Below are 12,648 nucleotides of genomic sequence, written 5' to 3'. Positions count from 1 at the left end.
CAAATAACTTGACAAATAAATTATTATGCCACTAAATGTACCACAAATATTAATAAAAAACTAAATGTATTTATTGATCAATTGTGACATATATTAATATTTCTGTTTTAACTTTATACTTTATCTATTTACCTTTCTATTAATTCCCCTGTGTGTTTAATTTATCGTAATTTGTTTTGAATTTATTAATGTATTTATTTATTGCTGTATTATTTTCCATTTGCATTCCACCTCTTATTCATTTTCCCAAACTTATTTCTATATTATTTTCTTTACATATGTCTTCATCATTATGCAAATCAGGGCTGTCAGGTAATTTAAAACAGAAATACAGATTTATCTCACATTTTATCAATTAACTAATGCTTATATTTATTTAATTTAGATTTTTTTTGCTACATTTAATGGCTTATTAAACCTCTCAACCCCAACAAGCAGTTTAAGGATGTTTTGTTTTTTTTGTTTTTTATTCCTGTCACATTTTACTCACTTTAGCCTCGTTTTAATGCTGAAATATATAAATTATATATAAAATATAAATGCCATAAATCACAAAGAAAACGTTTTCTTTGATATTTTTCTATTTACATATAGTGTTTCTTACAGGGTCTGATTATTTTTGGCGTAGTTTTAAATGACATATGTAGAATAAAGTGATTGTTTGAAACTTAAATATTTTGGTAATTTTTTTTCTCGCATCACACACGATCCATTGATTGATGTTGAGGAATCTGTTGTTCTTTCTAATGAACAAACCCTTTTTTTGTAGTAAGAGTTCAGTTCAGGTCAGAATGGGTCTTAATAGTATCAGTTTAAATGCAAAAATAAACTAATCTTCTTGCTCAAGACAGTTCTGAGGACACTGGTGCAACATGGTGATACTAGAGACAAACATTGACACTTGAGTGGTTTGAGAGGTGTTTGTTCCGCGATGCAGCTTAGTGTTATTTTTATCAGAACTAATGGGGAAGTGTCTTGGTGAGACTGTGGGTAACAACAGCAGCAGAGTTCTGGAGGTTTTACCCTCTGTTGGTAAGCAGCAGACAGGGGCGGGATGATTGCTGTTTATTTCCCTGATTTTGCAGGACGTAGCCTCCTGGGACACACAGATCTTGGATGGCTGTCTCCGCACCAGCTACACACATGCATGAATTTACAGTTAGGAAAACTACAGACATTATTGTTGAAGTTGTTGCAAATAGGAGACTTGTGACTAAATGCAAATGGTACCTGACTCTTAGGAAGATATCCTACAGGAAACAGAGTTGGATTTTTTGGCTGGGGCTGAGATTTTGAGGTGGACAGTTCTTGCCGAGCAGTTCTCGGACAGAGGGAAGTGGTGTGAGAGAAAGAACTGCTAATGGAACAAGCTAGGGTTTTATGCCCAGTAAAGTTCCTGCTGATCAGGGCCAGATCAACTACAGACCAGTCTAGTTTTTGATTACATTTCTGGATGTACATGGCTGCCTTCGAGGAAAAGGACTAATGGTACTCGTAGAATAGGGATCCACCATAGGATAGGGCAAGGTCTGAAATGATTGCCAAATAGGTGTCAAGCTCCTCTCTACGCTGGGGGTACACTTTGCATATTGTGTCTCTAAAAACACCGAAAGCCACGTTGAATTCAGCCAGATTTAGAGTTTTTGACAACGTTGGATCGCTGTCTTTAAGGACAACAGAAAAATCCCCACAATCCACAAATCTTTTCTCAGCTGATTCCGAGCCACACAAAAGAATCTTCACCAGATTTATGTCCTGGCCTGACAAAATTTGATTCCTGAGGGAATCAGGAATTGCTGCAGCAGGTGGCAGGAACCTGGAACCCATGGGTGTAGCTGGGACTGCAGTTCCCAGAGTCCTGTGGGGTGCGACGTCTGCCGGAAGTGCGGCAGCGTGAGGCACGTCGGATGACGTCGACGGACCCGGAATGTTTACACTGAAGGCAGAGTTGGCGTTTTCTTCCAGTGAGTAAATTCTGGCATTCATTACATTGAGTGCTGATTTCATTTCATCCAGAGAGGACATGATTGATGCTTCAGCAGTGCTGGGTACGGATCGCTTTGTTCTTTTAGGAGGTACGTTGATCGCGGATTTGACAGGTGCTGTTTGGGAAGCGGCGCGCTTCTTTGCTGCCGCTTTGCCTTTGGTAGGAGCGATGCTAGTCTTGCAATCGCTCCCGTTGAACTCTTGGGCACTGGCGGTAGATTCTTGCAACTGAAGGTAGTTGAAATGCTCTTCATGGTTGAGACAAGATGGAACTGAAATATTTTGAGCATATAATGTCTCTAGGATGCAGTGCACGGGCCACCCGGCAAGCCGATTGCGATTGGAGCGTGAGCTGCGGCGCGGCAGAGATGCTTCCACTTCGAGCCCGTAGTGCGACTCGGCAGCTTGAGCTTGGGTTACAGGAATAAAGTCGCATTCCTCACCGGAGGTCTGAGACTCGCTCTGAGTCAGAGACGGCAAAAGACATAGCGACCAACAAAGCCACGAAGTAAGGTAATGAGCGCATATGAAACGAGCGCAAACTAAGACTTAGATTCAGAGAGAAGGCAAGTGGTCATGCGGAAGCTGCAATGCAGAAGCGGCATCAGCAGTAGCATAGAGCGCTGGCGGATTACCTCAACTTAAATAGGCCACCAGATAGATTGGAGGGAGTGAATTGGTTGAGGATGTATGAGTGGGGCATGTCATATGTATGGAATGTATGGAGTTGCTATATATATATATATATATATTTATATATATATATATACATATATACATCATTAACCATAAAGGACACTTTTTCTTTAATATTTTTCTATTTAAATATAATGTTTCTAACAGGGTCTGATTATTTTTGGCATAATTTTAAATTACACATGTAGAGGAAAGTGACTGTTTAAAGCTTGAATTTTGGTAATTTTTTTTCACATCACACACGATCCATTGATTGATGTTGAGGAATCCGTTCTTTCTAATGAACAAACCCTTTTTTTGTAGTAAGAGTTCAGTTCAGGTCAGATTGGGTCTTAATAGTATCAGTTTAAATGCAAAAATAAACTAATCTTCTTGCCCAAGACAGTTCTGAGGACACTGGTGCAACATGGTGATACTAGAGACAAACATTGACACTTTAGTGGTTTGAGAGGTGTTTGTTCCACTATGCAGCTTCGTGTTATTTTTAATCAGAACTCAAGGGGAAGTGTCTTGGTGAGAATGTGGGTAACAACAGCAGCAGAGCTCTGGAGGTTTTACCCTCTGTTGGTAAGCAGCAGACAGGGGCGGACTGACCAATAGGAAATTATGTCCAGAACAGTCGTCCCACAGACCAGATCAGTCTGTTGCCTTTGTGGTTCATCAGAAAAACATCTTTATTTTTTATTATTTGTGTTAAATTGTATGTAATGTGGGATATCTTCATGATTTCAGTGAGATATTTCAGGTTATTACACACTGTAGATAGTGTGAGAACTTAAAAGGAGAGGCCCGACAATCGATCCCAGTGGAACACCTCATCATTTGTAGTTGCTCTTTGGTTACAAATTAACAAAGTATCCTCTTTAAATCGGGAATGTGCCAGAAAATTCAACCAGAAACAATCTGGAGTGCAGCAGGATCACTAACAGGAACAGTAACAGGTTACTTCTCTGCTGGTTAGTAACATTCTGTTTCCATATAATTTATTCATGCAGAGTTTAGGAAAGAATATCTATAACTATTTAATAGTATAATGTGCGATACATTTATACAAAATAACACAATGCATTAGTGGTTATCAAGCACTTTTTAATTAGCAGATTATATAATTCTAACAAGAAAAATCGTATGAAACATATTAGACTTCCAATGAACATGTTTGTAGCCTATGTGTTTAAAGAAGAACTATAACATGTAAATGATAATGATAAAAACAACAATCTGTTTATCTTTACGAATCAAGACTTAATAGTTTAACAATGGCGTAGCTGTCAGTGCTGAATAGAAAATGTTTAAATCTGAAAGAGAAGTTTGGCATTATCTAGCAAAGCACTTCAAATTATGTGATGCGTTTCTTTTACGACTTCATGCTGATGTTGAAGTTGTTGGTCAGTGGAGTCTGATAGAAGCAGAAGGTTCTCCAACGCTTTCATACTTCACTGTACCTTCATCTTCATCCTCATCATTCAGCACCTGTGGAAAACAAACAGAACACACCTGAGATTCTGAGATAAAAATGGAAAAAAGTAAATCACCTCTGTTATTGCAGCCACTTAGATTCAATATAATACAAACAGTGATATTTACTCCAGCTGTAAACAGTCACAAGCTTTTAATAATGACAGTTTTAATACTCACAGTATTGTCTGCTCTCTGTGTTTGGTTCCCTGATAGGACAAAAAAAGGAGTGAACTGTAGTTTTCACGGTAAAAATCCAGGTTTCATGTAAATAACATCTGTGAATGTTCTCACCTTTAGTTCTTATCCATATGTTGATCAGCACAACAGCTGCTATGAGAGCTGCTAAACCCACAAGCACAATGATGATCCTCCACCAAGGAGAGAGAGAGGGATGTAAGGTGTCGATACCTTCAGCCACATCCTCTGAATCTAAATTATAATAAAAACATTAAAAACATTTTGGCTGCAGCTCTCTGTTCTATTCAAAAGCCCTGTAGCTAAAAGAGAATCAGAATCAACATTAATATCTCCATCCACAGCTACAGAGAGAGAGAGATATGTGTTGTTGAATATGATAAGAAATGACAAAACAACATGAACAATGATAAAATACATCATGTTTACCCTCTGAAATGAGTAAAAATATTATAATCTTCAAATATAAAAATCAAATAAGACTAAACTTGCCTGTTTTCTCAAGTGAAGGCCAGAAGAGGAGCGCTTTCTCACTCCTGTGATCTGTCACGTTGCACTTCAGAGACTCGTAGAACTTTGACTTCTGACTAGGATGAGGAGTTGGAAATGTCACCCTGGCTGAACAGGTGAACTGTGTTGTCTCCGTGTCATTGTTGTTACCATCAAACAACCACTGAACTGTGTGTTCACATCCACCATATGTAAACACAAAGCACTTCAACAGAGTTTGATTACCGTTCTGTTCTTCATCGACTGGTGAAGATGGAGATATGATGAGAGAAGAGTGAAATTAACTTCATCACTGTAATCATTCATTCATTATCCTTAACTGCTTATAGTCAGGTCGCGGGGGGCTGGAGCCGATCCCAGCTGACATAGGGCGAGAGGCGGGTACACCTTGGACAGGTCGCAAGACTATCACAGGGCTGATACATAGAGACAGACAATCACGCTCTCATTCACACCTAACAAACATTCACACCTGCAAACTCCACACAGAAGAGCCGCAGGTGGAGGCGAACCGGCGACCCTCTAGCTGTGAGACGAGAGCGCTAACCATTACACCACCATGTAGCCCATTGTAATCATGGCTAATATAATATTTTATGCTATTCTAACAGGACAGTTTGAGCTGAAAACATCATGTAAATACTCACTGTTAACAACAGACAGAACAACCAGAGCATCTCCACCTTGTTGTTGTCCTGCTCTGTTGAACTGTCTGCAGCTGTAACCACCAACATCCTCAGATGTGACGTCCTTTCTAACCAGAGAACAGTCTGCTGTCACACTCAGTCTGTTGGATTTAGCTTTAGCTATCTCACTTTTACCAATCTGACCGAGACTAATCAGCTCTTCTGCTGATCTTCCTCTTTCAGGACTGTGAAGCCAAGAAGTTTGGTCACATTTGTGTTGATGTTTTATCACATTGTCACAAGGCAAAGTGACCTCGTCTCCATCTCTGGCCATGATGTAGGATACATTTAGTCCAGTTACTGTTGAAGATGAGAGAAAAATATCAAAAATGATCCGTGACAAGAATATGGCTTTCATAGTTATAGTTATGTGAGCATTATCTGAAAAACAGCAGACTTCCTTTAACAAGAATTCAGTCGACACACTTTGTTCAAAGCAGAGAGAGAGAGAGATGTTTTTGAATATGATAAGAAATGACAAACAACACCATCAATGATAAAATACCTCATGTTTACCCTCTGAAATCCATAAAAATATTATAATCTTCAAATATTAAAATCATCAAATGAGACTAAACTTGCCTGTTTTCTCAAGTGAAGACTGGAAGAGCAGCGTTTCTCCACTCCTGTTATCTGTCACGTTGCACTTCAGAGACTCGTAGAACTTTGACTTCTGACTAGGATGAGGAGTTGGAAATGTCACCCTGGCTGAACAGGTGAACAGTGTTGTCTCCACGTCATTGTTGTTACCATCAAACAACCACTGAACTGTGTGTTCACATCCACCATATCTAAACACAAAGCACTTCAAGGTAGTTTGATCACCGTTCTGTTCTTCATCGACTGGTGAAGATGGAGATATGAGAGAAAAAGAGAGAAGAGTGAAATTAACTTCATCACTGTAATCATGATTAATATAATATCTCAGTATGTTATTCTAACAAGACAGTTTGAGCTGAAAACATCATGTAAATACTCACTGTAAATAACAGACAGAACAACCAGAGCATCTCCACCTTGTTGTTGTCCTGCTCTGTTGAACTGTCTGCAGCTGTAACCACCAACATCCTCAGATGTGACGTCCTTTCTAACCAGAGAACAGTCTGCTGTCACACTCAGTCTGTTGGATTTATCTTCAGCTATCTCACTTTTACCAATCTGACCGAGACTAATCAGCTCTACTGCTGATCTTCCTCTTTTAGGACTGTGAAGCCAAGAAGTTTGGTCACATTTGTGTTGATGTTTTATCACATTGTCACAAGGCAAAGTGACCTCGTCTCCACGTCTGGCCATGATGTAGGATACATTTAGTCCAGTTACTGTTGAAGATGAGAGAAAATATCAAAAATGATCCGCGACAAGAATATGGCTTTCATAGTTATAGTTAGATGTGAGCATTATCATGAAAACAGCAGACTTCCTTTAACAAGAATTCACTTGACACACTTTGTTCAAAGCAGAGAGAGAGAGAGAGAGAGAGAGAGAGATGTTGAATATGATAAGAAATGACAAAACACGAACAATGATAAAATACATCATGTTTACCATCTCAAATAAGTAAAAATATAATCTTCAAATATAAAAATCATCAAATGAGACTAAACTTGCCTGTTTTCTCAAGTGAAGGCAGGAGGAGCAGCATTTCTCCACTCCTGTGATCTGTCACGTTACACTTCAGAAACTCGTAGAACTTTGACTTCTGACTAGGATGAGGAGTTGGAAATGTCACCCTGGCTGAACAGGTGAACTGTGTTGTCTCCACGTCATTGTTGTTACCATCAAACAACCACTGAACTGTGTGTTCACATCCACCATATCTAAACACATAGCACTTCAACAGAGTTAGATTACCGTTCTGTTCTTCATCGACTGGTGAAGATGGAGATATGATGAGAGAAAAGAGAGAGAAGAGTGAAATTAACTTCATCACTGTAATCATTCATTCATTATCCTTAACTGCTTATCTACACTCAGGTCGCGGGGGGCTGGAGCCGATCCCAGCTGACATAGGGCGAGAGGCGGGTACACCTTGGACAGGTCGCAAATCTATCACAGGGCTGATACATAGAGACAGACAATCACACTCTCATTCGCACCTACGGGCAAATTAGAGTCACCAATTAAACCTAAGTGGATGTTTTTGGACTGTGTGAGGAAGCCGGAGTACCCGAGAGAACCCACGCTGACACAGGGAGAACATGCAAACTCCACACAGAAGAGCCGCAGGTGGGAGGCGAAGCTGTGAGACGAGAGCGCTAACCATTACACCACCATGTAGCCCATTGTAATCATGATTAATATAATATTTTATGCTATTCTAACAGGACAGTTTGAGCTGAAAACATCATGTAAATACTCACTGTAAATAACAGACAGAACAACCAGAGCATCTCCACCTTGTTGTTGTCCTGCTCTGTTGAACTGTCTGCAGCTGTACCGACCAATATCCTGATGTTCAACGTCCTTTATAACCAGAGAACAGTCTGCTGTCACACTCAGTCTGTTGGATTTAGCTTCAGCTATCTCACTTTTACCAATCTGACCGAGACTAATCAGCTCTACTGCTGATCTTCCTCTTTTAGGACTGTGAAGCCAAGTAGTTTGGTCACATTTGTGTTGATTTTCTATCACATTGTCACAAGGCAAAGTGACCTCGTCTCCATCTCTGGCCATGATGTAGGATACATTTAGTCCAGTTACTGTTGAAGATGAGAGAAAAATATCAAAAATGATCCGTGACAAGAATATGGCTTTCATAGTTATAGTTATGTGAGCATTATCTGAAAAACAGCAGACTTCCTGTAACAAGAATTCAGTCGACTCACTTTGTTCAAAGCAGAGAGAGAGAGAGATGTTTTTGAATATGATAAGAAATGACAAACAACACCATCAATGATAAAATACCTCATGTTTACCCTCTGAAATCAGTAAAAATATTATAATCTTCAAATATAAAAATCATCAAATGAGACTAAACTTGCCTGTTTTCTCAAGTGAAGACTGGAAGAGCAGCGTTTCTCCACTCCTGTTATCTGTCACATTGCACTTCAGAGACTCGTAGAACTTTGACTTCTGACTAGGATGAGGAGTTGGAAATGTCACCCTGGCTGAACAGGTGAACGTTGTTGTCTCCACGTCATTATTGTTACCATCAAACAACCACTGAACTGTGTGTTTACATCCACCATATCTAAACACAAAGCACTTCAACAGAGTTTGATCACCGTTCTGTTCTTCATCGACTGGTGAAGATGGAGATATTATGAGAGAAAAAGATAGAAGAGTGAAATTAACTTCATCACTGTAATCATGATCAATATAATATCTCAGTATGTTATTCTAACAAGACAGTTTGAGCTGAAAACACTATGATGTAAATACTCACTGTAAATAACAGACAGAACAACCAGAGCATCTCCACCTTGTTGTTGTCCTGCTCTGTTGAACTGTCTGCAGCTGTAACGACCAATATCCTGATGTTCAACGTCCTTTATAACCAGAGAACAGTCTGCTGTCACACTCAGTCTGTTGGATTTATCTTCAGCTATCTCACTTTTACCAATCTGACCGAGACTAATCAGCTCTTCTGCTGATCTTCCTCTTTCAGGCCTGTGAAGCCAAGACGTTTCGTCACATTTGTGTTGATGTTTTATCACATTGTCACAAGGCAAAGTGACCTCGTCTCCACGTCTGGCCATGATGTAGGATACATTTAGTCCAGTTACTGTTGAAGATGAGAGAAAATATAAAAAATGATCCGTGACAAGAATATGGCTTTCATAGTTATAGTTAGATGTGAGCATTATCTGACAAACAGCAGACTTCCTTTAACAAGAATTCACTCGACACACTTTGTTCAAAGCAGAGAGAGAGAGAGAGAGATGTTGTTGAATTATATGATTAGAAATGACAACGGCATCAATGATAAAATACATCATGTTTACCATCTGAAACGAGTAAAATTATTATAATCTTCAAATATAAAAATCATCAAATGAGACTAAACTTGCCTGTTTTCTCAAGTGAAGGCAGGAAGAGCAGCGTTTTCTCACTCCTGTTATCTGTCACGTTGCACTTCAGAGACTCGTAGAACTTTGACTTCTGACTCAGATAACGAGTTGGAAATGTCACGCTGGCTGAACAGGAACCTCCTTTTGTCTCCGTGTCATTAAAGTTACCATCAAACAACCACTGAACTGTGTGTTCACATATATATATATCATATCTAAACACATAGCAGTCCAAGGTAGTTTGATCACCGTTCTGTTTTTCATTGACTGGTGAAGATTGAGATATTATGAGAGAAAAGAGTGAGAAGAGTGAAATTAACTTCATCACTGTAATCATGATTAATATAATATCTCGGTATGTTATTCTAACAAGACAGTTTGAGCTGAAAACATCATGTAAATACTCACTCCAAATATCAGACAGAACAACCAGAGCATCTCCACCTTGTTGTTGTCCTGCTCTGTTGAACTGTCTGCAGCTGTAACCACCAACATCCTCAGATGTGACGTCCTTTATAACCAGAGAACAGTCTGCTGTCACACTCAGTCTGTTGGATTTATCTTCAGCTATCTCACTTTTACCAATCTGACCGAAACTAATCAGCTCTACTGCTGATCGTCCTCTTTTAGGACTGTAAAGCCATGAAGTTTGGTCACATTGGTTCTGATTTTCTATCACATTGTCACAAGGCAAAGTGACCTCGTCTCTATCTCTGGCCATGATGTAGGATACATTTAGTCCAGTTACTGTTGAAGATGAGAGAAAAATAAAAAATGATCCGTGACAAGAATATGGCTTTCATAGTTATAGTTAGATGTGAGCATTATCTGAAAAACAGCAGACTTCCTTTAACAAGAATTCACTCAACACACTTTGTTCAAAACAAAAGGAGAGATGTTGTTGAATATGATAAGAAATGACAAAACAAAACCATCAATGATAAAATACATCATGTTTACCATCTGAAATGAGTAAAAATATTATAATCTTTAAATGTAAAAGTAATCAAATTAGACTAAACTTGCCTGTTGAAAACAGCAGCGTTTCTCCACTCCTGTGATCTGTCACGTTGCACTTCAGAGACTCGTAGAACTTTAACTTCTGACTCAGATAACGAGTTGGAAATGTCACGCTGGCTGAACAGTGACCTGCTGTTGTCTCCACGTCATTAAAATTACCATCAAACAACCACTGAACTGTGTGTTTACATCCACCATATCTAAACACAAAGCAGCTCAAGGTAGTTTGATTACCATTCTGTTTTTCATTGACTGATGAAGATGGAGATATTATGAGAGAAAAGAGAGAGAAGAGTGAAATTAACTTCATCACTGTAATCATGATTAATATAATATCTTAGTATGTTATTCTAACAAGACAGTTTGATCTGAAAACATTATGATGTAAACACTCACTGTTAACAACAGACAGAACAACCAGAGCATCTCCACCTTGTTGATGTCCTGCTCTGTTGAACTGTCTGCAGCTGTAAAGACCAACATCCGTATGTGTGACGTCCTTTCTAACCAGAGAACAGTCTGCTGTCACACTCAGTCTGTTGGATTTAGCTTTAGCTATCTCACTTTTACCAATCTGACCGAGACTAATCAGCTCTACTGCTGATCTTCCTCTTTCAGGACTGTAAAGCCAAGAAGTTTGGTCACATTGGTTTTGATTTTTTATCACATTGTCACAAGGCAAAGTGACCTCGTCTCCATCTCTGGCCATGATGTAGGACACATTTAGTCCAGTTGCTGTTGAAGATGAGAGAAAATGTAAAAAATGATCTGTGACAAGAATATGGCTTTCATAGTTATAGTTAGATGTGAGCATCATCTGAAAAAGGGCAGACTTCCTTTCACAATAATTCACTCAACACACTTTGTCCAAAACAAACTTAGCTGTCTCAGTTTCTTGTGATCAAACTTGATTTGTTTCCTTACCTGCAAACTGCAGCATCACAAAGAAAATCATCCATCTCAGTTCAACCATTTTGTCTCCTTCGTCTCCGTCTCCCGTCTCCCGTCTCACCACCTCAACTGTCTCTGACCCACTGATGTAAGTCTTTAAGAGAGATGCAGTTATAACTTCCTGTTATGGGTGAAGTGTTACTTTATAATTCTGACTTGAACGTTTACTTCCCATCGTTGAAACAGATCAGCTTCATCTCTCTGAGTGTCATGTAGATATCTAAACAGTCAGCCAGATGTGGATCAGTTTGCAGATAAAAAACATGATGTGCTTTCCGGTCAGATTTCAGACCCACAGGGGATGTTGAGGAATTTGTTGCTCTTGTTGTACAATTAATTAATTTGAAGATGTATTAAAATATCTGACATAGAGCAGTTTAAATATGCATCAAACATGTTTTGATAAACACACAGAAATCTGACCAACAATCACAGTCTCTTTACAGGAAACTTCTGCTTGATTAGGATCAGAGCAGCTCCGAGTTAGGAAATCCCACTGCAGCATTTGAGAACAACAACAGGAAAGCAAGAGACCTGACACACAAACATTAGGTATTATAGCACCAGAAATCAGGAAAACTGGGACTCGCTGTTCGAACCAAGGACCTGTTTTTGTATATCTTGAGTATTGTATCTGTTTTGTGATACTTGTCAATAAATCCTGCACAGGGCTGTCTTTCTAGAAACTTTTGCTGTCTCTTAAGATTTTCCACCACACAAACAGTTCCAAACATTTCATACAATAATAATTACAGACTGTATGCTGCTCATATTCTTTATGAGCAGCATTTATGAGCAGCATTCTTTTTTCATAGATCGACTCACTTTTGGTATCAGGCACTTTTATCTTTCTCTGTTTTCTCCTGCAGATATTAACCCCATAAATGCAGGTGAGAGTCTCAGTGGATTGATGTAGAATCACGGAATAAAACAAGACCAACAGCAGCTTTCGATGTGTGAAGAGGTTGATGTAACCCCCTTAAGCTTGTCACCATAATTACTATATTGACTTATTGTTCGATGTATAAAATGGACTTGATAGTTTTTTTCTGGACTCAATATATTGCGTGTTTGTTTACATAACATTTTCGCCAGTCGTGCTCATAGACTGTATGTACATAATGGACGTAGTC

At 39.0% G+C, this 12,648-nt stretch overlaps 1 protein-coding gene and 1 long non-coding RNA gene across 3 annotated transcripts; both read right to left on the bottom strand.

Annotated features, from left to right (window-relative positions):
• Window positions 1-2,844: 2,844 nt before the first annotated feature.
• On the bottom strand, window positions 2,845-4,780 carry LOC131991446 (uncharacterized). Its single transcript, XR_009396144.1, has 3 exons — window positions 4,435-4,780; window positions 4,321-4,349; window positions 2,845-4,155 (listed from the first exon to the last, which is right to left on the bottom strand). It is a non-coding gene; the product is annotated as an uncharacterized LOC131991446 (long non-coding RNA).
• Window positions 4,781-7,155: 2,375 nt separating this feature from the next.
• On the bottom strand, window positions 7,156-10,974 carry LOC131991295 (uncharacterized). 2 transcript variants are annotated; one of them, XM_059356647.1, is made up of 5 exons: window positions 10,571-10,974; window positions 9,545-10,291; window positions 8,920-9,258; window positions 8,516-8,776; window positions 7,156-8,233 (listed from the first exon to the last, which is right to left on the bottom strand). In XM_059356647.1, exons 1-5 carry the CDS (start codon window positions 10,884-10,886, stop codon window positions 7,842-7,844), a joined length of 2,055 nt encoding a protein of 684 aa, XP_059212630.1. In that variant the 5' UTR covers window positions 10,887-10,974; the 3' UTR covers window positions 7,156-7,841. The 2 variants fall into 2 exon arrangements, with proteins under 2 accessions (XP_059212630.1, XP_059212631.1); XM_059356648.1 differs by lacking the exon at window positions 10,571-10,974 and having other exon boundaries at window positions 9,545-10,426.
• Window positions 10,975-12,648: the final 1,674 nt, after the last annotated feature.

The sequence above is a fragment of the Centropristis striata genome, chromosome 18 (assembly GCF_030273125.1).
Source record: "Centropristis striata isolate RG_2023a ecotype Rhode Island chromosome 18, C.striata_1.0, whole genome shotgun sequence".
NCBI lineage: Eukaryota > Metazoa > Chordata > Actinopteri > Perciformes > Serranidae > Centropristis > Centropristis striata.
This window is presented reverse-complemented; position numbering and strand designations above follow the sequence as displayed.

What these genes read in the sequence shown, in the direction of transcription:
- LOC131991295 (XM_059356647.1), bottom strand. Translation starts at nt 10,886, where the DNA reads ATGATTACAGTGATGAAGTTAATTTCACTCTTCTCTCTCTTTTCTCTC. An exon ending in AACGCTGCTGTTTTCAACAG is followed by an intron (nt 10,292 to 10,570) that starts GCAAGTTTAGTC and finishes CATCTTCAACAG; the next exon opens with TAACTGGACTAAATGTATCC. An exon ending in GTCTTCACTTGAGAAAACAG is followed by an intron (nt 8,234 to 8,515) that starts GCAAGTTTAGTC and finishes CATCTTCAACAG; the next exon opens with TAACTGGACTAAATGTATCC.